The sequence below is a fragment of the Myxocyprinus asiaticus genome, chromosome 7 (genome assembly GCF_019703515.2).
Source record: "Myxocyprinus asiaticus isolate MX2 ecotype Aquarium Trade chromosome 7, UBuf_Myxa_2, whole genome shotgun sequence".
Classification (NCBI taxonomy): Eukaryota; Metazoa; Chordata; class Actinopteri; order Cypriniformes; family Catostomidae; genus Myxocyprinus; species Myxocyprinus asiaticus.
This window is the reverse complement of record NC_059350.1, coordinates 45,580,488-45,604,336: the sequence shown is the minus strand read 5'-3', so window position 1 is coordinate 45,604,336 and position 23,849 is coordinate 45,580,488. Positions and strand designations below refer to the sequence as shown.

Below are 23,849 nucleotides of genomic sequence, written 5' to 3'. Positions count from 1 at the left end.
AAGCTCATAAAAGCAGCATAAAAGTAATCCATAAGACTGCAGTGCTTACATTCATGTCTTCAAAAGCGATATGATAGGATATGACCACCTACTGGGGAGGGAGGAGAATTTATGGTAAAAACTGACTTAAATATTGATCTGTTTCTCACCCACACCTATAATATTGCTCCTGAAGATATAGATTTAACCACTGGAGTCTTATGGATTACTTTTATGCTGCCTTTAGGTGCTTAAAAAATGTGGTACCCATTCACTTGCATTGTATGGACCTACAGAGCTGAGATATTCTTCTAAAAAACGTTGTGTTCAGTGGAAGAAAGAAAGTCATACACATCTGGGATGGCATGAGGGTGAGTAAATGATGAGAGACTTTTCATTTTTGGATGAACTACCCCTTTAAGGCCTTGACTTATTATGACATCATAATATTATAAGGTGTCTATAAATTTATGCTGTTTTAGGTGAGATTATGAAATATACTGTAGCAGGGTGTCTTACCATATTAAAACTATATTTAAATACAAATTTAAAAGATGGTTCTACAATGGATAGTAGTCAAAATGCCTTCTTTTTTGACTAACTTCTTTATGCCTGTTTATGAATGAAATAAAGCACAATGACAATGAAGTGCTTTCTACTGTACTTTTAATTTCTCTGTTGAATTCTATCCTTATTCAATAACAAACACCACATCTGTCTTCAACCTCATGAAGAATAAAGGGAATTAAAGCACCAAGGACTCAGGCTGTGTGTGAAACAGAAAACATAGTATGTTAATCTAACATTTCAAGCAAAATGCACAGAATTATAGCTAATCGGGTGGTTATACTATTCGTACATTATTAATAATTCACTTACCAAACAATGAACTAAAGCATCTTGATAATTCTAAGCCTTGCTTTAATCAAAGTTTTATTTTCCAAATTAGGAGCCATTTTTAAATAATCATTGAATTGTTTATTTCACCATTATTAGCATGTATATTTCAGAAGGTTTTAAGAAAAAAAGGAGTCAGGAATCAAGAGCACAAATACAAATAATTATACAAATCTGAAATTCTAACATGTTATGTACATTCATTAACATAAACAGATTCTCTGTCTTTGCATTGTTTATGTACTTTCCACCTTTAAATACATGTGCATATATGTGCAATTTACAAGTCCTACCATTTGACACAATATAGACTGTCATGATAAACAATATCTGTTGTGAACAAAACTAAAACTAAAATCACAGGAAAGAAGAAAACCATAGAACTTCTTGGGATTCACCAGTAGGTGGAGTTATTACTGTGCTAATATAGACTTTTGATGAACATTTCATACGACAATATAATTTATAATTCAAATACAAAGAGAAATACAAAAACATTTATGTAAAACATATTTGCAAGGTCATATTCAAACCCAACAATTTACCTCCTCTGGAAAAATACGAGATGAACTGCTTTGCCATTACATTTATTGTAAAGGCCACACACAAGAAAAAAGGGATACGGCGTTAAATAAATTTGAGAAGATTGCAATTTAAAAAGAAACTTTAAAATAAACCTATAAAGAACTTTCACATATTTATCTAACCATAAATTGAAAATAGCCTGAGGGTAAGAAGTGCAGAATATCCATCTTAAATACAGAGATATTTTACAAATGTATTTGAATGCTTAGGCTGCACTTACACAATATACAGCACAAACACACTATTCAAGCTAAACATTTCACACATTTTCTTTTGTTAGGATTCAAATCATAAAACAATAGATATTAAGTATTTTGGTTTACAAACGTTGTGGAACAAGTTCATAGTTAATGTGAAATAATGTAAAGCTAATCGATGCTAGAACACTTGTGTGAACTTAAGGGGAACTGGCTTCATACATCCACTAAAAATGACCTTGGGAACAGTTGTTTAAAAGTACTGTAATTGCAACAAATGTCTAAGAAAAGCTAAATCAGTTCTTAGAAATGGTCTAGCATCATGCCACTTGATATATGATGTTTAATATCAAATGCAATTACATTCAGACATTTTAAGTGTGACTTAAGTGTCCTGATTAGGGCCACTGTAAATCAGGTCAGTAGTACTGCATATTACATTCTTGTTACAAACATAAATATTTAGCCTATTCAAGTCAAGCAAGTACAATTTTAAGTGCCTGTATAAAATGTTCTTCCCCTTTAAATAGTTAGAACAATGTTTCAAGAAAGATATCAAGGCTTTAAGTGTGTATGACCATGGTAGAAAGAGGAGGGAGGTATTTTCTTGTACATTAAACATTCTTGATAGTGGTTAAACAAATTGTGTAAAACAAGTTTGTCTTAAACTGAACTATAGCTTAGGCAACCTTAAGCTCAGAGACAACAGTCCCATGAAGACCATTCAAGTAAGATCTTGTACATCACAAATAGGGTCAAATTAAGAAAGTGCTGAAAGAATCTGGAAATCAGTTGTGTTGTTCTCAAACAATATAACCGATAATAGCTAGTCTTATAAAAGTGCTTCGCAGAATAAACAGGATCAACAGATATTCAGCAAGTTGCCTTTAAAAAAAAAAACCTGCCTCATATAATTAGACTTTTGGCATATTCTTTTATTAATGTTACTTTCATAATTTAAATATGATCTTTTAAATATTCAATTACTGGTATTATTAAATTACATCATTGTTGTTACTGGTATTCCCTGTGAAATTGATCACTTTAAAAGTTAAAAGGTTTAAAGTACCATGTTTACGCAGTTAAAGGACTAGTTCACCCGAAAATTTCATTTTTTACTCACCCTCATGTCATTCCAAACCCGTATGACTTTTTTCTTCTTCCGTGTAACACAAAAGGTGAAATATAGTCATATGGACTACTCTTACGATACTTTTATAGTGCTTTTGCATCTTTTTGAAGCTTGAGAGCTTCAGTTCACATTTATTGTAGTTGTATGGAAAAGAGCGACCTCGATTTCTTTTGGGTTACATGGAAAAAAGAAAGTCATATGGTTTTGGATCAACATGAGGGGAGTATATAATGACAGATGTGTAATTTTTGGAGAACTGTTCCTTTAAGAGTATGCACTACATTAGTTTTATAGTCATACTGGTTACTACTTCAAAAGAGAAAATACTCTAAGAATCATGTCAAGCTTTAACTAAAGCGAGTTTTCTAGAAAACTGTAATGCACATGACTATCTGTTTGGGTTTGTGCAAGTATTGCATTGTTTTTAGGTGACAGTGTAAAGCTCTTCTTTTTCATTTTTACACAACTTATACCCGCAGATTTTGTGCGTCCAACCCCAGGAAGGAACGTGTTTTTCTCGAGGTGGTAAGAGGAAGACTACACTTGTGGCTACCATGACATGCCATATGGAATGAGTGTAGAAGTAGTTACTGTCAGTCTGTGCGAAGACATACACGCACACTCCGATTAAAGCAGATACTATACCCGGGAGAAGGAACAACACCCAACGACGCCATGATGGAGGATAACAGTGATGACGTTTCACACCTCGATAAACCTGTTGAGCAACACACATGAATAGGACTTTAATAATACACTAGTGTAGAGCGTAAATATCTCAAAACTGCTGTGACCTGAAACTTTTGTTAAAATAATTGAATCAAGATGTATATTCAAGATTATTTAAAAGTCAAATCAGGTGTGATTTAAAGGGATAGTTCACCCCAAAAATGAAAATTCTGTCATCATTGACTCACCCTCATGTTGTTCTAAACCTTCCAACCTATAAAAGGAGATGTTAGGCCCCAGTCGCCATTTACTTTAATTGCATCTTTTTTTACAAACGATGAAAGTAAACGAGACCTAACATCCTCTACGGGTTCGGAACAAAATGAGGGAAGTATATAATGACAGAATTTCATTTTTGGATAAAGTATCACTTTAATTGTTGTGTGTAGAACAATCAATCAAACTGCTGTTCAATATTTCTATTTTTGTAAAATAAACAACTACAGATTTTACAGTATCAGAATTCTCAATAGCTAGGTTTCCATCCACATATTTTTAGGCGCATTTTGGGATATCACATTTTTTATACGATATGAAGAAATGTGCATAAACTATGATAAAACACATTCACTAAATAAACTCAGATTGAATTTATTAGGAATACAAGAAAGCCTGCAAACAGTTTGCAGAGCAAATAAGTTGAATACAAACTTGAACTGTGCCGAAGAGCAGGTTTATTGACACTTAAAAACTATATTATAGATCCGCACAGCAAAGACATAAGGAAGGAGGACTGCACACACAGTGCTCCCAGAACCGTGTGACGCTCAGTCGCTCCAAGACACGACACAAGTTCTTCTAAAGTGTTTTGTCTGCATGCTCTAAACTGCAAGAAATGTATTAATAAAAAGTTACAGTGGCTACAATTTCTCCGGAAGTGACGATTTTGTTCTTTTGAACACATGGGATGGAAACGCGGCTTTATTCACACATTGTTTTTGCGATATTTTGGGTTATCGCATATATTAAATTCGCAACTTGGATGGAAACATAGCTAATGTGAACAAACTTTTCAGTTGCTATTGACAAAAGGCTTCACAAATGTGATGTACCATGGATGTACCTCAAAGTAGGATGTCATTTTCTTGATATAATTAATGCTGTAATATTGAAAACTAAGCCAAACAATAGCATCCAAACCATTATCAACAACAAACAATAAGAATACATAGTGATTTATATGTAATGTAAAAGCAAAGCTCACCCAGGCAGTGACCATAATCACCAAAGAAAACAGGACAGGGCCAAGAAGGTTCCACAACCCCCTGCGATCCAACTGCATCACCATGGAAATTACAAGAGTGCCCGCCATAAACAACATCTGCAATGTAAGAAAGATCAAAGCTGTTACAACTAACTCAAGAAGTGTACCTTAAGTTTTATATCCAAATGACTAATAAATACACTGTAGTGGATCAATATCAACATCTTACATGCTAGTTATCTTGATCGCCACCATAAAGCTAGGGTGTTGTGGGTGGTTGCCAAGGCGTTGATATGCACTTGCTACTTTACAGTAGCATGTTCTAGGTGGCTTCTGGGTGGTTGCTTATTAGCCCAAGTCAGAAGAGCCCACCCCCCAAGACTATGATATTCAGGTCCCTAGATATGGCTCAGGTCTCTAATGTTAAGTCTATGGGATTTTATCATCTTCCAGAAATTATAAGTCTAATTGCTTAGAAAAGTAATAGCACATCTCTTCTCAACAAACCACACAATTTGAGGTATCATTCATGTCTGTTTCACAAATTGTGTGGAACACAATTCTTTGGGTTAGAGGCTTGTTCAAAGCAATAGTAATACAATCAAACATACATTATTAACAGTGCCTATTTGTGGTTCAAGATATTTTTGGTTTGTACTGCCTTAGAGTAGAAAGTTGCTATGTAACAGGCATCCACTAACGAAAGATGCATTTTCTTAAAGAACAGGTAGGTCTGGTTGAACATGTCGTTTAAATCTCATACCAAAAGATTCATTGTAGATCACTGATCACAGTGGAAATAGCTCTATGTGGCACGATTAATAATTTAAACTGGTGTATCAACATGAAAGTATAGAATGTAGAGGTGATACGATAACTAAGGTGGTGAAATAGGCTGATGACCAATTAATCGGCCGATAGTTTTTTTAAATTCAATTGATAGAATAATCAAACATTTCTTAGTCTTTTTACTTACTATGAAGGGCACAGACATTGAGGCTACAAGAGTCCAAAATGAATGAAATCCCAAAAGCAGTTTATTGTGCAACCAAAATTCTAATGAAAACCAGAAAAATTAGAATTCGGTGCATAGCATGGGACTTTTAACTATAAACAAACGCCAAATACACCGTGGACATTTATTTTGAAATGACAGAGACTTAGGTCCGTTACAATGCTCTATATATGTCAGTATTTAACAAATAAAATTTTGTAGTTTTGTAAATATATATTTCACCAGATGAGGTTTATTGATGAGGAATAAAAAAATTAAAAAGCGAGTAATATAGGAAAAAAAAAATATATCGGAAACTATCTGCAAAGATTTTTGCAGATAACCGATAGTTCCAAAAACCAACAATCGGCACAGATTAATCGATAAAACCGATATATCGGTCTACCTCTCAAAGTATGTACTATTCCACTGTTATACATGTCAAATTACAAGACTAGAAGGTGCTGTAAACCTTTCCACCAATGCTGTACTCACATATTTTACTGGCTCCTGGAGTCGTGCCATGCACACAATGGTCACCCACACTGACACAACGGAACCCAGGAAATCACAAAACTGGAGGGTGTCATAGTCCATAATACACATCACGGTCACACCGGGCTGGTCACAGGCATGGTAAAACTGTAAAACACAGAATCATTACTATTGCAATGCCATATGTGCAAAAGATGGATGATCACAGTCACAGTACAGAGACTGCACTTATCAGAGTTACAAATGACTTGTTCTTATCATCTGTTCGCAGCTGCATTTCTCTTCTAGTGCTTTTAGATCTTAGTTCTGCCTTTGACACCACAGATCACGACATTCTCTTGAATAGGCTTGAGAATTATGTTGGCATTTGTGGACTTGCATTAGCATGGTTTAGGTCCTATTTAGCAGACCGATACCAATTTGTCTATGTAAACGAGGAATTGTCCTAAATCAAACAAAAGTATGGAGAGCCACAGGGATCAGTTTTAGGGCCTCTACTTTTCTCCTTATATATGCTTCCCCTGGGAGATATTATCAGGAATCTTGGATAAGTTTTGACTGTTATGCCGACGATACCCAACTTTATATTTCTTCAAAACCCGATGATGGGTTTGACCGAAATGACCGGCCGGTTGAACTGCGATTCACCTCACTCACCTCTGCCTACATTACTAATGATGGACTACACTCTTGAAATGGAATACATAGACTATCAATTAATTGCCAACAAAAGCCTTCATCAGCCAACTAACAAAGGACAATGCATCTATGTGAAATTCTGCAGTTAATCCAGGATGAACTTCAAAGACATTAGTCATTAATCTTACAAAATCTTTGTTTAAACACTGGCCCTTAACACTTACTTAGTTTACTCATTTTAAACCATGACTTGCACTGCACATAAATAACTAATATTGGCATTATATTCATGCTGGTTAGCCAGAGGGGAACTGGCCCCCACAGTGAGCCTAGTTTCTCCCAAGGTCATTTTTCTCCATTAACCAACATCTTATGGAGTTTTGTGTTCCTTGCCACGGTCACATTCGGCTTGCTCACAGGGGTTCTAAATACAATTATTATTTAATTATTTATTTTTATACACAATTTACAATCATATTTAATCAAACTACACAATAGTTTTTATAGATATAGTCAACAGACTTTATAGATATTACAGTTTCATTTTCTGTTAATGCATGATTTTCTGTAAAGCTGCTCTGAAACGATGTGTGTTGTTAAAAGCGCTATACAAATAAAAATTACTTGACTTGATAGATGGATCGATAGATGTATGTATGGATGATAAAAACACACCGTGGAGAAAAACATGGTGAAGAAGTAGACTGCAGCCTCAGTGTGGTAGCCTCTGTAGAGCGCTATGACGATGGGTGGAATGAAGAAGAGGTTACTGAGGGTGAGGAGCAGAGCTGCGGCCATCTGCCGAGAAAACGACTGTGCAAACGATGGATCTGTACACCCCCATCCCTGCCAACCTGTCAACACCAAGCAAAACATCAAGAGCCAATTGCAAACCATGAATGTCTTTGGCAATTTGAAATCGAGAGTTTAGAGTGTGTATATGTTTGGTACCCGCTTTGCAAACACACGCAGCGTAGAGGTAGCTGTTCGTGCGTAGCAGTTTGCAATCTCCGTACGACCCACAGTCGTCAATGCATGCACTAATGCTCACAGAGACACTTATTATGGATGATGCATTCCTGCAGTCAACACTGGAAAGAAAACACAAAAGTATAAGTCAAGCAATGGCGAAATAACTACAAATTCAGAATGTTTTAAGGTCAACTTGAAATCACAATTGACCCTATTTACTTTTTTAATACATGTGCCTGGTCTCATTGAAAAACAAAAAGGTGTGCTGACATCAACAATCCCTCTTTTTCCCAATTCTTTCCCTCCAACCACCTGGCTCCATTCTGTTATGGAATGTCCACTTTTCACAATTCAATAAATGTTCAATAAAAAAGAAAGGCGCACCTATATCCTGTTTCACTTGGAAATATGTCAGATTACTGAAGTAAAATGGGTTGCCAATGCAGTTTAATGTTGACTCTGTTGAAGGGTTACTTCTCATCATTTACTCACTCTAATGCCATCCCAGGTGTGTATGACTTTCTTTCATCAGAACACATTTGAAGAAAAACAGAATATATCTTAGCTCAGAAGGTCCTTAAAACGCAAGTGGATGGGGATACAATATTTGAAGCTCCAAAAAGAACAGACAGTCAGCATAAATGTCATCTATACGACTCCACTCGTTAAATTAATGTCTTCTAAAGCGAAACAATACCTTTTGCTGCAGAAAATATCCATATTTAAGTACTTTTTAACTATAAACAATCGCTTCCGGTCGGCAGCCCTTCACACATTCACTAGATGGCAGAGTTCATGCGGTCTCGTGTGACGTATTCGCGTTGGCATGTTATGGATCTAATCTCACGTAAACAAACAGATAAAACCAACGAAGCTTCTGAACAGCGTTCCTCCTACTCAGTTGTAAACAGTGGTGCTCTTCCGGGTGTGTCGCACGTACGTCTGTTCTCGTGTGAACACGCCAACGTGATTATGTCACATGCGTATTGCTGCTGCTGACCTGAAGCGATGATTTATAGTTAGAAAGTACTTAAATATTTATACTTTTTTCACCAAAAGCGATCATTTCGCCTTAGAAGACATTAATTTAACCAGTGGAGTCATATAGATGACATTTATGCTGACTGTCTGTTCTTTTTGGAGCTTCAAATGTTGTATACCCATCCAATTGCATTTTAAGGACCTGCTGAGCTAAGATGTTTTTATATTTTTCTTCAAATGTGTTCTGATGAAGAAAGAAAGTCATAAACAGCTGGGATGGCATGAGGGTGAGTAAATGATTAGAGAATTTTCATTTTTGGGTGATCTAACCCTTTAAACATCTCATAACTGTCATGCTAAGATAGCAAAACCCGTAAAGAAATGTCTATATAATCCATCTAATTCCATCTTAATCTGTATGTGAGTACCGCAATGTAAGTGTGTGCATGCACAACTAACCTGTCATTGCAGACAGTCTGCAGGCTTAGGTACCACATTGCTGCTTCTGGGAATGGAATCCTCAAAAGTGCATTCGATTCATTGCGGGTCACGCTTAGAGAATAGCCCTGTGCAAACCCTATATGCATAAACACACACAGTTTAAAATGTGACATGTACACTTTTAAACATGTATCCTATTATAGACAGGTTTGAAGTGTGACTGACCTGTGGCACATGGTTTACTGCTGTTGAGATTGAGTACAGGAGCAGAAGGTGTGAGACATGTGTTGACACCTCTAAATCCACCAATCAGAGTGCTCTGTGCCACAAACACATGATAAATACATTTAAACGTGATTCAGTAAACAATGTTAAAACACATTATGAATAAAACACAAACTATTTAATACAATATAATATAATTAGAGCAGTCGAAATTAATGGGTTAAAGCATATGATTAATTTTTCTTAATAACGACTAACACATTTACCAATTTTCACATTAGATTCTGACATTTTATTCAGCTCAGTGTGAGCACTGAACACAGGTTGGAATAGGGTGGACCTTTGCGCTATGTCTGGGGTCATTACACAGACACACACACACCACAAACACACACACACACACACAGCAATTCCGAGTCACTGATCAAGTGATGGAGAAAGGACCTCTTAACTGTAATTTTTTGAACATAACAAACCCAGATAGGACTTGTGATGAACCGCATTCACACGACACGCTAGAGTGAAGCATCAGCAAAGCAAAACAAAACGTTCTCTGCAAGCACTTTTCATGTGGAGTTCAAAGTGGCAAATCTTGTAAATGTGTCTTCACGATTACTGTAGCAAAGTTAATAGCCACTTTTAAAATTGTGGAGGATGAGGGTTTAAGAGATTTAATGCCCATTGCAATGAAACTAGGGGGTATTTTTGTTTGTCAACCTCCCACTTAGACTTTTAAATTGGTGCTATTTTAGTGCATTTTTGTCTTTATACTGTGGAATGCTTTGTTTGAAAAATGTTAATAAAACATTATTGTTACATATTTTATTTTATTTTCTAACAAGGAACTAAATGCATTTTGACAGGAAAAGTATGTAAAGAGTTCAATTTCAGCACTTTCAAAATCTGCGATTAATTGCAATTAACTGAAAAACCATGCGATTAATCACAATTAAATAGTTTAGCATATATATATATATATATATATATAAAACACTAAATATAATATTACATAATAATATAATATATCATAACATAATATAATAATTTTACATAATATAACACAAATGTAATTCCTAAGTAAGCATCCAGCAATATAATGTTACTGCCAAGCAATACAGAAATTTGCCGCATTAACACAGAATTCAACTGGTGTGCGGTTACAGATGTGTGTATATTGTTTATTTTTACAACGATTTTGAACGTGGCTCATCTAATCAGAATTTAGGGCTGGAGTTATCCATTTTATAAAGATTTATACTTTACTAAAACCATTGATTCATCAGTTCATTCCATTTTAGTCAATGAGCATCAGCAACACTATTTATTTGTAAACTCACATCAACAAAACCATAACAAATAGTTAATCCATGAACATACACACACAGACATGATCATACACATAGTTGCTTACAGTGTTCAGGTGAAGCTGTACAACAAGTGTGCCACCACTGTCAGCGTCAGAGTCCAGGTCAAGTGTGAGCACAGTTGGAAGGTCAGAGGTCACGCTCAGGTTGCTACCGGGCACTATGAAGCGCAGTGAAAGTACATCCTGCTCCTCTCTGAACACTGATGGACTTCTCATGCACAAAGGCTCAGAGCTGTTATCACGGAGGCCCTGTTGGTCTCTTAAGGAAAAGGATGTGTTGCCGAGGGCACCAGAGCTGTTGCTTTGGGGAGCAATGATGGTATGAATAAAGGCTGAGGTGTTGAAATCTGAAGAGACGCTCAAAGGTTTACAGCCCACTGAGTGTGTGATGAAGAGGAGAGAGAGAAGGAATCAGAGAAATGTAATTCGTAAACGTAATAATGGTAAATGTAGCTACACACTCTCAAAAGTCTTCCTACGGGGGCCTGTGTAGCTCAGTGGTAAAATACGCTGGCTACCACCCCTGGAGTTCGCTAGATCGCTAGTTCGAATCCCAGGGCATGCTGAGTGACTCCAGCTATGTCTCCTAAGCAACCAAATTGGCCCGGTTGCTAGGGAGGGTAGAGTCACATGGGGTAACCTCCTCGTGGTCGCTATAATGTGGTTCGTTCTCGGTGGGGTGCGTGGTGAGTTGAGCGTGGTTGCTGCGGTGGGTGGTGTGAAGCCTCCACACTCGCAATGTCTTCATGGCAATGTGCTCAACAAGCCACGTGATAAGATAAGCGGGTTGACGGTCTCAGACGTGGAGGCAACTGGGATTTGTCCTCTGCCACCCGGACTGAGGCGAATCACTACGCGGCCACGAGGACTTAAAAAGCACATTGGGAATTGGGCATTCCAAATTAGGAGAAAAAGGGGAACCCCCCCCCCCAAATTCTACTGGTCTGGGTTCCAAACAAACAACAGTGTGAATGTAAAGTGGACTGAGATCCAATCAATTTTAAAATGGACTAAAAGGAAGCCTAAGTCCTCTTATAAGGTCAAGGACAGTATGACTTCTGAAAAAATTATATTGTTTCACCCTTAAAGACAGACCTGTGACATTGGCAGAGATGTTGAAACCCACGGTGGTGTTTGGCAGACTAGTTTCAACATTAACCAGCACCCAGGTGTTCCACGGGGGGATAGAGACTGACGCAGAGCAGAGTTTGACTCCTGAACAGTTCACTTTCACAGCAGAGTCCTGACTTAAAGTGCCGGAGCCCACAGTGACGGACAGCCCACAATCATTTCCAGGCTTGCCGCTAACAGAACAGGCCAATATGAAAACATCCAACCTGGAGGAGAACTCTGGGACAAAGACCCTAAATAGAACAGACATATAAAAATATATCAGAATTGAAAGAAAACAGACACTTTACATATTCGTATCCACTATTTATAAATATTAAACACACCAAACAGACATACACATAATCTGTGCATTTTTTTTTTTTTACATTTATTTTACACTGATAGTGTGATATACAAATCGGAGAGTAGTATGCATTGACTTGTAGCTAAAATTATTATTAAACTAGCATTATCAAACTAATCTCAAAGCTAGGGTGTTGTGGGTGGTTGCTATGGTGTTCTGAGTGATTTTTAGCACATCGCTATGCAGTTGCTAGGGTGCTCTGGGTGGCAAGTCAAAAAAGCCCAACCCTCAGCCCCCATGTCTCCTCCAATGTCCTCAGGTCCTTCTATCAAAGTCTATGCAATTTTCTTTCCCACTCGCTTTATCCTCCAAGAGGCAAAAGATAGTAAGTCTCAACGCTTTAAAGTAATAGCACATCAACAGAAAAAAACCCAGTAGAAGGTATCATTCATCTCCGTAGCACAAATGGTGCAGGACAAGTAACATGCCCAAGACTTCAGCATGCTAAAATCCTCTCCAAGAAATTACAAATCTTAATTCATCCACTTTAAAGCATTAAAAAAATGCTAAATATTTTACTAACAAGTAAAACTCCAACTCCATGTAATGGAGTAATATGGCACTTTTCGTACCACTGTCTCCTTAAGATGATTCATTATGTTTTCCTCTTTTGTAAGTCACTTTGGATAAAAGCGTCTGCCAAATGAATAAATGTAAATGTAAATGTAAACAGGCTTAAAAAAAAATCTCACTAATGAACTAATAGGTTGGTGGATGACTAGTCGATCATCCTGACACAATCCTACTGTGCAGGGCAGGCCCATTAATTAGTAGGTAACACAAATTAGTTAATGCATTATGAACTAACATGAACTAACAATGACCAACTGTATTTTTATAAACTAACATTAACCAAGATTAATAAATGCTGTAATATTGTTAGTTCATGATACCTAATGCATTAACTAACATTACGAATGGAAACTAATTGTAAAGTGTTACCAGTAACATAGTAAAACAACATTCTAATAATACAAACAGTATAATCTCTTTCATACACACATAAATATGCACAATGCGTACTTAAGCAGAGCTTGAGCTTGAGCTGTTGTTAGTATCTGAGAGAGCGGAATGTTGTGTTGCAGGACTGACAGGTCAGCAGCTCTCCTCACAAACATCTGAGGCTGGAACAAATATGAGCAAGATGGCAGTCCCTAAAATACAAAGCAATCAAACAAGCAATCATTCACTTCTGTTCCTCTTATCAGATATTAAATAGCCAAACATACAAGTAGCGCATTCAGTGGCCAAACATTTACATTTAAAGGGATGGTTCTTGCATAAATGAATATTCTCTCATCATTTACTCACACTCATGCCACCCCAGATGTGTATGACTTTCATTCTTCTGCAGAACACAAACAAAGATTTTTAGAAGAATATCTCAGCTCTGTAGGTCCAAACAATGCAAGTGAACGGTGGCCAGACCTTTGAAGCTCGTAAAAAATCACCTTCAGAAGACATGGATTAAATCTCTGGAGTCTTATGGAATACTTCTATGCTGCCTTTATGTGATTTTGGAGCTTGAAAGTTCAGGTCACCTTTCACTTGAATTGTTTGGACCTACAGAGCTGAGATATTCTTCTAAAAATCTTTGTTTGTGTTAACCAGAAGAAAGAAAGTCATACACATCTGGGGTGGCATGGGGGTGAGTAAATAATGAGTGACTTTTCATTTTTGGGTGAACTAATCCTTTATCCTTTACAACATTTTCAAACCGTATGGCACTATCAACAGGAAACATTTATCAGAAAAAGCACACCTGCTGCTCTATCTTGCCATCATCCTTCGGCAGGTGTGCGGCGAGAAACCAGTCTCCTGGTTTGGGGTTGGTCACATTGAACAGTGTTACATTGATGCTCTGTCCACTGGGGATGGCCAGCGTCAGATTGTGAGCAAGAGAGACAGACGTTGAGTTCGGAAAGTCTGTGTAAATAGGGTTGATAACTGGGGGCGCTCCTGCCCTAAAGTGCCTGTTGATTTGAATTAGATTGGCAAAAGTCAATAAAAAGCAAAGTGAATTAGAATGCACTTTAGCTGATGCTTTTATACATATAATGTACATTTTGCTTGCATACAGTATGAAAGAAATTCTCTTTCAGCTAATGCTGTTATTCTTTATATAGGGGACCTTCAAATTACGGACATATCAGTTTTACAAATGACATTTTTTCAACATTTTAATGACATTTTAGCTTTTTTAAAAATGTAGTCCATGTACTACATTAATAAATATGGTGTATTGAAATTGCATATATTATATCATTACATGATTATTGTTTAGATGCCTAATTTGTACTATTTACAAGTATTCACTTAGATATGTAGAACAAGTGCTAAAATGGTACTGTCTCTTTAAGACCAGCGGCAGGGACTTTGACAGTAGTGTTTGTTTGGTCGAATGGCTTCTTTACAGAATCCATGCTATGTGTGATTAGAATGAAATGCTTCTTTTGTTGTTTTTGATAAACAACAGACTGTAGAGAACAGAAAGAATATTAAAATAGACATCCAGTCTTTGGAATCACATTACACAGAAAGAGACAAAAATTTTACTCTAAGCACGCAGTGAAAAGATCCCAATGCTGAACTTCTATGCCACTAAACCACTCAAACACTGGTGAGTGAAGTCTAAAAAATTACAGCCAGTGGCTAATCACAGACATATTTGTAGCAAATGGGAAGTATTTATGCACATCTGATTATTGGGGATAGCAGATAGAAAGAAAGAGCATTCTTGCCATTTTAGGAATCGACACTGGGATCGTACAAATGAAGATTAAGTAGAAAATCTATATTTTTCCCGGGCCCTAGATCCAAACGCACGAGAGAGGTCCAGCATGTCCGTGAGAGAAACCGTGAATCCTGTAGGATCAGTCTGTCTCTTTTGTGCCTCATAGAAGCATCTCTGACTGCACTGAAAATATCACGATATATCACACGATACATGGATTTAAGTATCGATACAATATTGTGAAAAAAAGTATTGCAATATATCAATATTTGATTATATCAACACAGCCCTATTTTATACACTTTAGAAGAAACTTACAATACAATTCTTACAGGGACAAAAACTTAGGAGTTAAAGACCCCATAAATGGTTTGACGGGTACAGTTTTCTTTCCTGTGCTGATGTCGATCTTATATAGGAAGTTCAGCAACTTTTCAAAGGGCTAGTTCTTGTTTTAGGCAATAGTTAAAAGCCAGTCGTTTATGACAAAGAACAATTTGCTATTTCTAGTCAAAGGCAGATGGTTTGAGGGGGAAGAGACATGAAAATTCACATTCTAGAGAGCATTTGATTGGACAATAGTAATCAACCCTGCATACAAGCAGAGTCGTCAATATTTTTGGTCCATTTTCCTAGAAGACAAAGACTGTACTGTACATTTCAAATGTGTATATCTGCTAAAAGTTTGTGCTCTTTGAAAAATTCATGTTTTTAAGGAGCTTTGTGGTTAATATTCAAACTAGTTATGATTTTCCGAAAAAAACTGGTTAACTTCGGAAGTCTCCTATAAGTAATGATACACAATGGTCTTGTACTTCTCAGTTAAAGAGTTCTCAGGAGAATGTTCTTGGGGATTTACAGTAACTATCTTTTTGTACAGTCTCCAAGAGGAGATCTCCAAGAAAGACCTCCAAGGTGATTCTTCTAGATGCACAAATGCATCAATTCACACTCACACACACGCGCACACACACACACACACACACACACACACACACACACACACACACATACAATAGGCTTTATGTAATTACAATACTAAAATCAGGTGAGAACAAAGACATTACATATTTATAAACCTACAAAAGGCATGTTTTCAAAAAACAGGATTTCAATAGTTACCATAGTTTTGCCAAAATAACATAGCAACTACACTGGCGGCCAAATGTTTGGAATAATGTACAGATTTTGCTGTTTCGGAAGGAAATTGGTACTTTAATTCACCAAAGTGGCATTCAACTGATCACAAAGTATAGTCAGGACATTACTGATGTAAAAACAGCACCATCGCTATTTGAAAAAAGTCATTTTTGATCAAATCTAGACAGGCTCCATTTCCAGCAGACATTACTCCAACACCTTATCCTTGCGTAATCATGCTAAATTGCAAATTTGGTTCTAGAAAATCACTTGCCATTATATCAAACACAGTTGAAAGCTATTTGGTTCGATAATGAAGCTTAACATTGTCTTTGTTTTTGAGTTGCCACAGTACGCAACAGACTGGCATGTCTTAAGGTCAATATTAGGTCATAAATGGCAAAAAAGAAACTGCTTTCTCTAGAAACTTGCCAGTCAATCATTGTTTTGAGGAATGAAGGCTATACAATGCTTGAAATTACCAAAAAACTGAAGATTTCATACACAGGTGTACACTACAGTCTTCAAAGACAAAGGACAACTGGCTCTAACAAGGACAGAAAGAGATGTGGAAGGCCAGATGTACAACTAAACAAGAGGATAAGTACATCAGAGTCTCTAGTTTGACAAATAGACGCCTCACATGTCCTCAGCTGACAGCTTCATTGAACTCTACCCGCTCAACACCAGTTTCATGTACAACAGTAAAGAGAAGACTCATGGGTGCAGGCCTTCTGGGAAGAATTGCAAAGAAAAAGCCACTTTCGAAACAGGAAATCAAAAAGAAAAGATTAGAGTGGGCAAAGAAATACAGACATTGGACAGCAGATAATTGGAAAAGAGTGTTATGGATCTTAAACTCATTGAGCTTTTGTGGGATCAGCTAGACTGTAAGGTGCGTGAGAAGTGCCCGACAAGACAGCCACATCTACGGCAAGTGCTACAGGAAGTGTGGGGTGAAATGTCACCTGAGTATCTAGACAATCTGACAGCTGGAATGCCAAGGATCTGCAAAGCTGTCATTGCTGCATGTGGAGGATTTTTTAAGAAGTAGTTTAAGAAGTTCTGAAATTTTTTTTCAAATTGTAATAGTAATTTTTCATGTTATTAATGTCCTGACTATACATTGTGATCATTTGAATGCCACTTTGGTGAAAAAAAGTACCAATTTCTTTCCATAAGAGCAAAATCTGTACATTAGTGTACAGTCATTACTACGACTATAGACCATAATAATTAAAATGTGATCCCCTGTAAACAGCACAAGAAATGTTCAGGATCTTTCTTTCATTTGGGTTTAGCACCTTTTATGACTTAAGTGACTAATATCAAGTTCCCTATTATATTTACAGTTTTACAGTACACTGTAATAAAAGAAATCCTGTTGTTTAAAAAAAAAAAAAAAAAAAAAAAAAAAACTGACAGCTGTGGTTGCAAGAATAATTATGTAAAAAATACATTACAAATTTAAACAACTTTACAGAACAACCTGACCATGATGGCACTGTAAAAAAAAACAAAAAACAATTCTGCACACATGATGACATGAAGTTCACCAATAGTGGCTCTTTCAGGAGCAATGACCAATAAACATGTAGAGACAGTGCTCAGTGTTACTCACACAAACACTAAACACCATCAGGGTAACACATGTGAAATTTAAATAATGCAATAAACATTAACTAAAATTACATCAAATATAAAACAGAACACCCCAATGTATGTAACTGATTTAAAAATAAGAAGAAACATAACTATTCCCATAATATATAATGAAGTATGATGGGTCATGCAGGGAATTGCGGGAACGCCCGATTATTGTTTTCTACTGTAATTTTAATAATACTTTACTGTAAAAAGTACACTCTTGTTAAACAATGTACATTTTTACCATTAATTATACAGGAAAATCATACTTTTACATCTAAAATTTTTTATTTTTACATCATTTTATTGTAAAAACTACTGTATTGTCTTTTAAAATATATTACAATTTCTTACTGTATATTTTACAGTTAATATTCACTAATCAATTATCGTTTTATTTCTGTAGCATTTTTACAGTCTTTTACCGTTAAAATTACAGACATTATTTACAGTTTAGTAACATCAACTATGGTATTTTGGCGGTAAATATGATTAACATGGTAACGGCTGACACAATGTATAATAAACACTTCCAGATAAAAAAGCATTCCAAATATATAGATCATTGTTTAACGGTTGTGTACAACAAACATGTGTATTGTCATATATTCATCATACATACACAGTAATGTTTTGGCTGCCGCAGTTGAGATCGGATCCTCGCGTGACGGTAAGCAGCCACCGCACCAGCACCGCATCCTCCGGTACTCTGAAGTGATGGAGACGAACATTCCCGAACCAGCTGTATTTGGACAACTTCTGAGGCGTTTTAGAGTAAAAGCCGTTCAAATAAGTGAGATCTAGAGGGGCAGAGCATGAAGCCATATATATGATGATGATATCAGATGTAAACAATGACAATCTGTGCGACCCCAAGTTGATTAAAAACTGGTTTAAGTGGAATTAATGAATGGTATAACACATGTATTGCGTCTTAATTAAAAGCCTGAAAGATAATTCATGATAAAAATTAAGTTATTAATGAATTATAATAGCTACTACCCTGCAAACATATTTAATGAATATGTTCATGGTCAGTCACCGAGATCTCAGAAGACATTTAACTCACCGTTAGCAAAACAGCCAGCGATGGCATGAAGTAAAAGGCACAGTGCGAAATACTTTTCCATTTTTCAGTCCAAAATCTCATCAGTTAGCCCATTGTTGTGTGCTTCAAATATCCAGGAGCGCTATTACACGTTACTTCCTGGTTCATGTGTCTCGCTTGGAAGGACGCGTTTGTCGGCCGCATACGTCATAGAGGCTGTCTCCTTTCATTTTTTTTTTTTTTTTGTCTTTCTTTTTCTTATTTTGTATCTATTGTCAATGCCTTTTATGTATATGCACTTACATTTATACAATTGTTAACCTTTTTTTTAATAAAACGAGACAGCCTCGATGAGGCGATTACGTAGATTTCCTGACGTTCGCCCAACGTTCGCTCTCGGAGGCAGTAAGTCTAAATTAATATTCATGAGCTAAGCCTTCACTATAATAAAAATTATAAGTTACGCTTGTAGAGCAGTAGGATTCTGCTTTTGTTTTATGTAAAACAACCATGCTAATGAAGTACCTTTAAATTTAAAATTGAATTCAAACGCTTGAGAATGGATCCCTAGTAGCGTCAGCAGAACTTAATTAATATTCATGAGCTAAGGCTGCGGTATAGTAGGATTCTTAAATTCGCAAAGAAGATTGGATGAGCGAAAACGAACATCGTGACTTATAACAGCGTACTTGTCATTTTCGCCAACCTTAAATATAAGTCACTATCCCGTACAAACGTTATGTTAAATATGGAAGTATATACATGAAGAAAGATTTTCACAGTGTTTTCTACGTCCTGTTATGTACAGATGTGCAAAATCTTCGACAGAGGGCACTAAACACAACGGAGTCATGCTTAAGAGAATGAAATGATTACAACGGCATTTTTATCTCTCTACTTTTATTCCATTCAAAATATATTACACTTTAGTCCTCACTCTTCTTACATTCTTGTCTAGTCTAGTGTGCGACTGTCAGCCCTGCAACCGTGTAGCAACAGTCCCATCTGCTGGTCAAGACCTGATACTGTTACATCATGAGAGAAGAAAGGCGAAAAGTCTTTGTATTATATAATTACTTGTAAAAATTTATATTATGAACAATTTGGTGTGCTTTCCTCTTTTCTCTGTTCTGTTACAGAAATATCAGTCTGCACTAAAATTATTATAATAATTTACCAAAACAGACGTCATTGCATGGAAGCACACAATTTAAGGAGTATTCATGTATCATTTTAGATCTGTAGCTAATCTAAAACATGCAGCTGAGAGTGCTCACAAATTACACAGAAGTTAAAGGAATAGTTCACCTGAAAATAAAGGGTTATGGTTACCTAACCCTAACCTAACAATGACCAATTGTACTTTTACTAACATTAACTAAGATTAATAAATGCTGTAATATTGTTAGTTCATGATACCAAATGCATTAACTAACATTAACGAATGGAATCTAATTGTAAAGTGTTACCAGTAACATAGTAAAACAACATTCTAATAATACAAACAGTATAATCTCTTTCATACACACATAAATATGCACAATGCGTACTTAAGCAGAGCTTGAGCTTGAGCTGTTGTTAGTATCTGAGAGAGCGGAATGTTGTGTTGCAGGACTGACAGGTCAGCAGCTCTCCTCACAAACATCTGAGGCTGGAACAAATATGAGCAAGATGGCAGTCCCTAAAATACAAAGCAATCAAACAAGCAATCATTCACTTCTGTTCCTCTTATCAGATTATAAATAGTCAAACATACAAGTAGAGCATTCAGTGGCCAAACATTTACATTTAAAGGGATGGTTCTTGCAAAAACGAAAATTCTCTCATCTTTTACTCACCCTCATGCCACCCCAGATGTGTATGACTTTCATTCTTCTGCAGGACACAAATGGAGATTTTTAGAAGAATATCTCAGCTCTGTAGGTCCATAAAATGCAAGATAATGGTGACCAGCTCTTTCAAGCTTCAAAAATCACATGAAGGCCACATAAAAGTAATCCGTATTACTCTAGTGATTTAATGCATGTCTTCAGATGTGATATAATAGGTGTAAGTGAGAAATAGACCAATATTTATGTCCTTTTTTACTATAAATCTCCACTTTCACATTCATTCACACTGTGAAAGTGAAAGTGGAGATTTATAGTAAAAAAAAAAAAGGATTTAAATATTAATCTGTTTCTCACCTACACTTATTAAATCACTTCTGAAGACATGCATTAAATCACTAGAGTAATATGGATTACTTTATGTGATTTTTGGACCTTCAAAATTCTGGCCACCATTCATTTACATTGAAAGGACCTACAGAGCTGAGATATTCTTCTAAAAATCTTTATTTGTGTTCTGCAGAAGAAGAAAAAGTCATACACATCTGGGATGGCATGAGAGTGATGAGAGAATATTTGGGTGAACTATCCCTTTAAATACAATTAGGGAAGAGTAAAAAAGTTGAAGTTCCTAACTCCCTTTATGCCTTCCTTAATTTTATTTCACACTTTCTCTTTCTCTCTCTCTCTCTCTCTCTCTCTCTCTCTCTCTCTGTCTCTTTTAAGATAATGGCTAATACAATCAACCAAGCTAAAGCTAAACATGTTGGGAATACATTTGTATTAATCAATAAAACATAGTAAGAAACACAAATTCTGTTGGACATGTATATATAATAGTATTTTAAATGCATTGTTATTACCTGCAGCACCTATTAGAAATGGTAAAAATGTATTAGAAATGAGAATTTTTTGAAATGTTTTGAATTTTTTGAAATTTAAAAAATGAGGTTTAAAATTATCCAGTATTCTACTTATATTTGTACAGCTGGCCATACCGGTTGTATGATTGGTCAGATAAATGGCCAAATTGCAGATGTGCCTACACTTCCATCTTGAATGTTCTACTTCAATGTATATTGATATATTGTGCATTGTAAAGTACATTTTATTAATGAAAAAAAAAACATCTAATTTGAATAACCTGAAAATAGTAAATCACTCTCTCCTTTCTGTCAATAAAATGTCCAGTAAAATTACACTGAATTCCCACTCTGGCTTTCAATGAGACCAACAAACCTTTAAGATATAGACAACACAGACAAATCAAATAGACAATGAACATGTCCCAGTTGTCTTTAATTTAATCTTTAAAATATGTATAATGCTTGTGATTTCCTTTTAATTTTACATTTTGTTCTCTTACGAATTACGCAAAACACAGTTTTTAGCTGTTAAAAAATTATTTTCATCCAATTCTACTCTCATTTTTTCTCATATTAAAGTGTTACATTTTGGCGTAATAGTGCAAAACCTAACAAGATACCTATTTTTTGGATCATTGTACAAAGATGCAAGTATTTATTTTAACAGATTTACAGTGGGACACTTTAAATATTTTACAGAAATCATGTATTGTCTGATAAATTGTTAAGCCATTACATGGTGTCTTACTGAAGCTTCTGTTAAGTGTTCATGTTCTCTGACATATGTTAGTCCAGATGCTCTGCTCTCTGCTGCTGGTCATTAGCACCTCTATTGCCCTGCGTCCGGCTCATATTCACTCATGCTGAGCACACACACACACACACACACACACACACACACATGTTGGTGCGGCTACCCTTATGAGAACTCTCCATAGACATATTGATATTTATACTGTATGAACTTTAGATTCTATCCCCTAACACTACCCCTAAACCTAACCCTCACAAAAAACGTTCTGCATTTTTTAAATTTTCAAAAAAAACATTGTTTAGTATGTTTTTTTAAGCGATTTGAATAAACCACATTTATAGCGTAATACCCTTGTAAGTACCAGTAACCTAAAAAAATTCCTCGTAAACCACCCAAACCCACCCACCCACACACACACACGCACACACACACACACACACACACTCTTTCTCTCTCTTTTATTGTTACACACACATCAACATAATGTGGGTAGTGCAAATATCTACCTGATGCCCTGCTTTACCTATCCCACCTCTCAGGCTCATACCTTTCTCAGAAAAATGGTACTAAACTGTATATTTTAAGGTACAACGGCTGTCACTGGAGTGGTACCCTTGTTTTGGGTACATAAAAACGTACTGTGCAAGTTTATTTTTGTTCTGAGAGGAAAATAACATATAAATGTACCTTTTAAAGGTACACAATAGGTCATTAGGGTACAATTATGTTCCCAAACGAGTTATACATATTTTGTGATGTTTAAACAACTAGCCTATAAATATAAAAATATAATCTTATAAAAAAGAGGACATTATAAAGATGCTTAGTTGATTAGACAAATATAAATTGTGCCTATTTATTCCTTTACAAAATTAACATCTTGCTTTAAAATGTTTTTGATGTAAAATTTTGATTCATTTATTTTTTAAATGGATGAGTTGTATCAACAAGTGCCTGGCAATTGTTTAAAAAGCATCCCAGGTGGAACCTGGTCATGTTGGGGGTTGAGAGAATGCAGAATAAGCAGTTGCAGAGCTGAAACCAAACTACTTTAAGTACTTTAAATATACTTTCAATTCTGAGATGCTATTCTGCTCACTACAATTGTACAGAGTGGTTATCTGAGTTACCGTAGCCTTTCTGTCAGCTCAAATCAGTCTGGCCATTCTCCGTTGACTTCTCTCATCAACAAGGCTTTTCCATCAACAGAACTGCTGTTCACTGGATGTTTTTTGTTTTTGGCACCATTCTGAGTAAACTCTAGACACTGTTGTGTGTGAAAATCCCAGGAGATCAGCAGTTACAGAAATACTCAAACCAGCCCGTCTGGCACCACCAATCATGCCATGGTCGAAATCACAGAGATCACATTTTTTCCTCATTCTGATGGTTGATGTGAACATTAACTGATGCTCCTGACCCATATCTGCATGATTTTATGCACTGCACTGCTGCCACAGGATTGGCTGATTAGATAACTGCATGAATAAGTAGGTGTACAGGTGTAATAAAGTGATC

At 36.1% G+C, this 23,849-nt stretch overlaps 1 protein-coding gene across 1 annotated transcript; it reads right to left on the bottom strand.

Annotated features, from left to right (window-relative positions):
- Positions 1-7: 7 nt before the first annotated feature.
- Positions 8-19,051, bottom strand: pgap6 (post-glycosylphosphatidylinositol attachment to proteins 6). Its single transcript, XM_051703834.1, has 13 exons — positions 18,904-19,051; positions 18,457-18,634; positions 14,076-14,286; positions 13,337-13,467; positions 11,932-12,200; positions 10,882-11,213; positions 9,471-9,564; positions 9,264-9,381; positions 7,803-7,942; positions 7,527-7,705; positions 6,213-6,359; positions 4,724-4,840; positions 8-3,508 (listed from the first exon to the last, which is right to left on the bottom strand). The coding sequence occupies exons 1-13, from the start codon at positions 18,962-18,964 to the stop codon at positions 3,215-3,217; spliced, it is 2,271 nt and encodes a 756-aa protein (XP_051559794.1). The 5' UTR covers positions 18,965-19,051; the 3' UTR covers positions 8-3,214.
- Between the last annotated feature and the right edge of the window lie 4,798 nt (positions 19,052-23,849).

Bases quoted from the DNA above. Each gene is read 5' to 3' on its own strand.
- pgap6 (XM_051703834.1), bottom strand. From the start codon at position 18,964: ATGGAAAAGTATTTCGCACTGTGCCTTTTACTTCATGCCATCGCTGGC. The intron at 13,468-14,075 runs GTGTGCTTTTTC...TTTGTATTTTAG, and splicing joins ATGGCAAGATAGAGCAGCAG to GGACTGCCATCTTGCTCATA. The intron at 6,360-7,526 runs GTGTGTTTTTAT...TGTGTTTTACAG, and splicing joins TCACCATGTTTTTCTCCACG to TTTTACCATGCCTGTGACCA.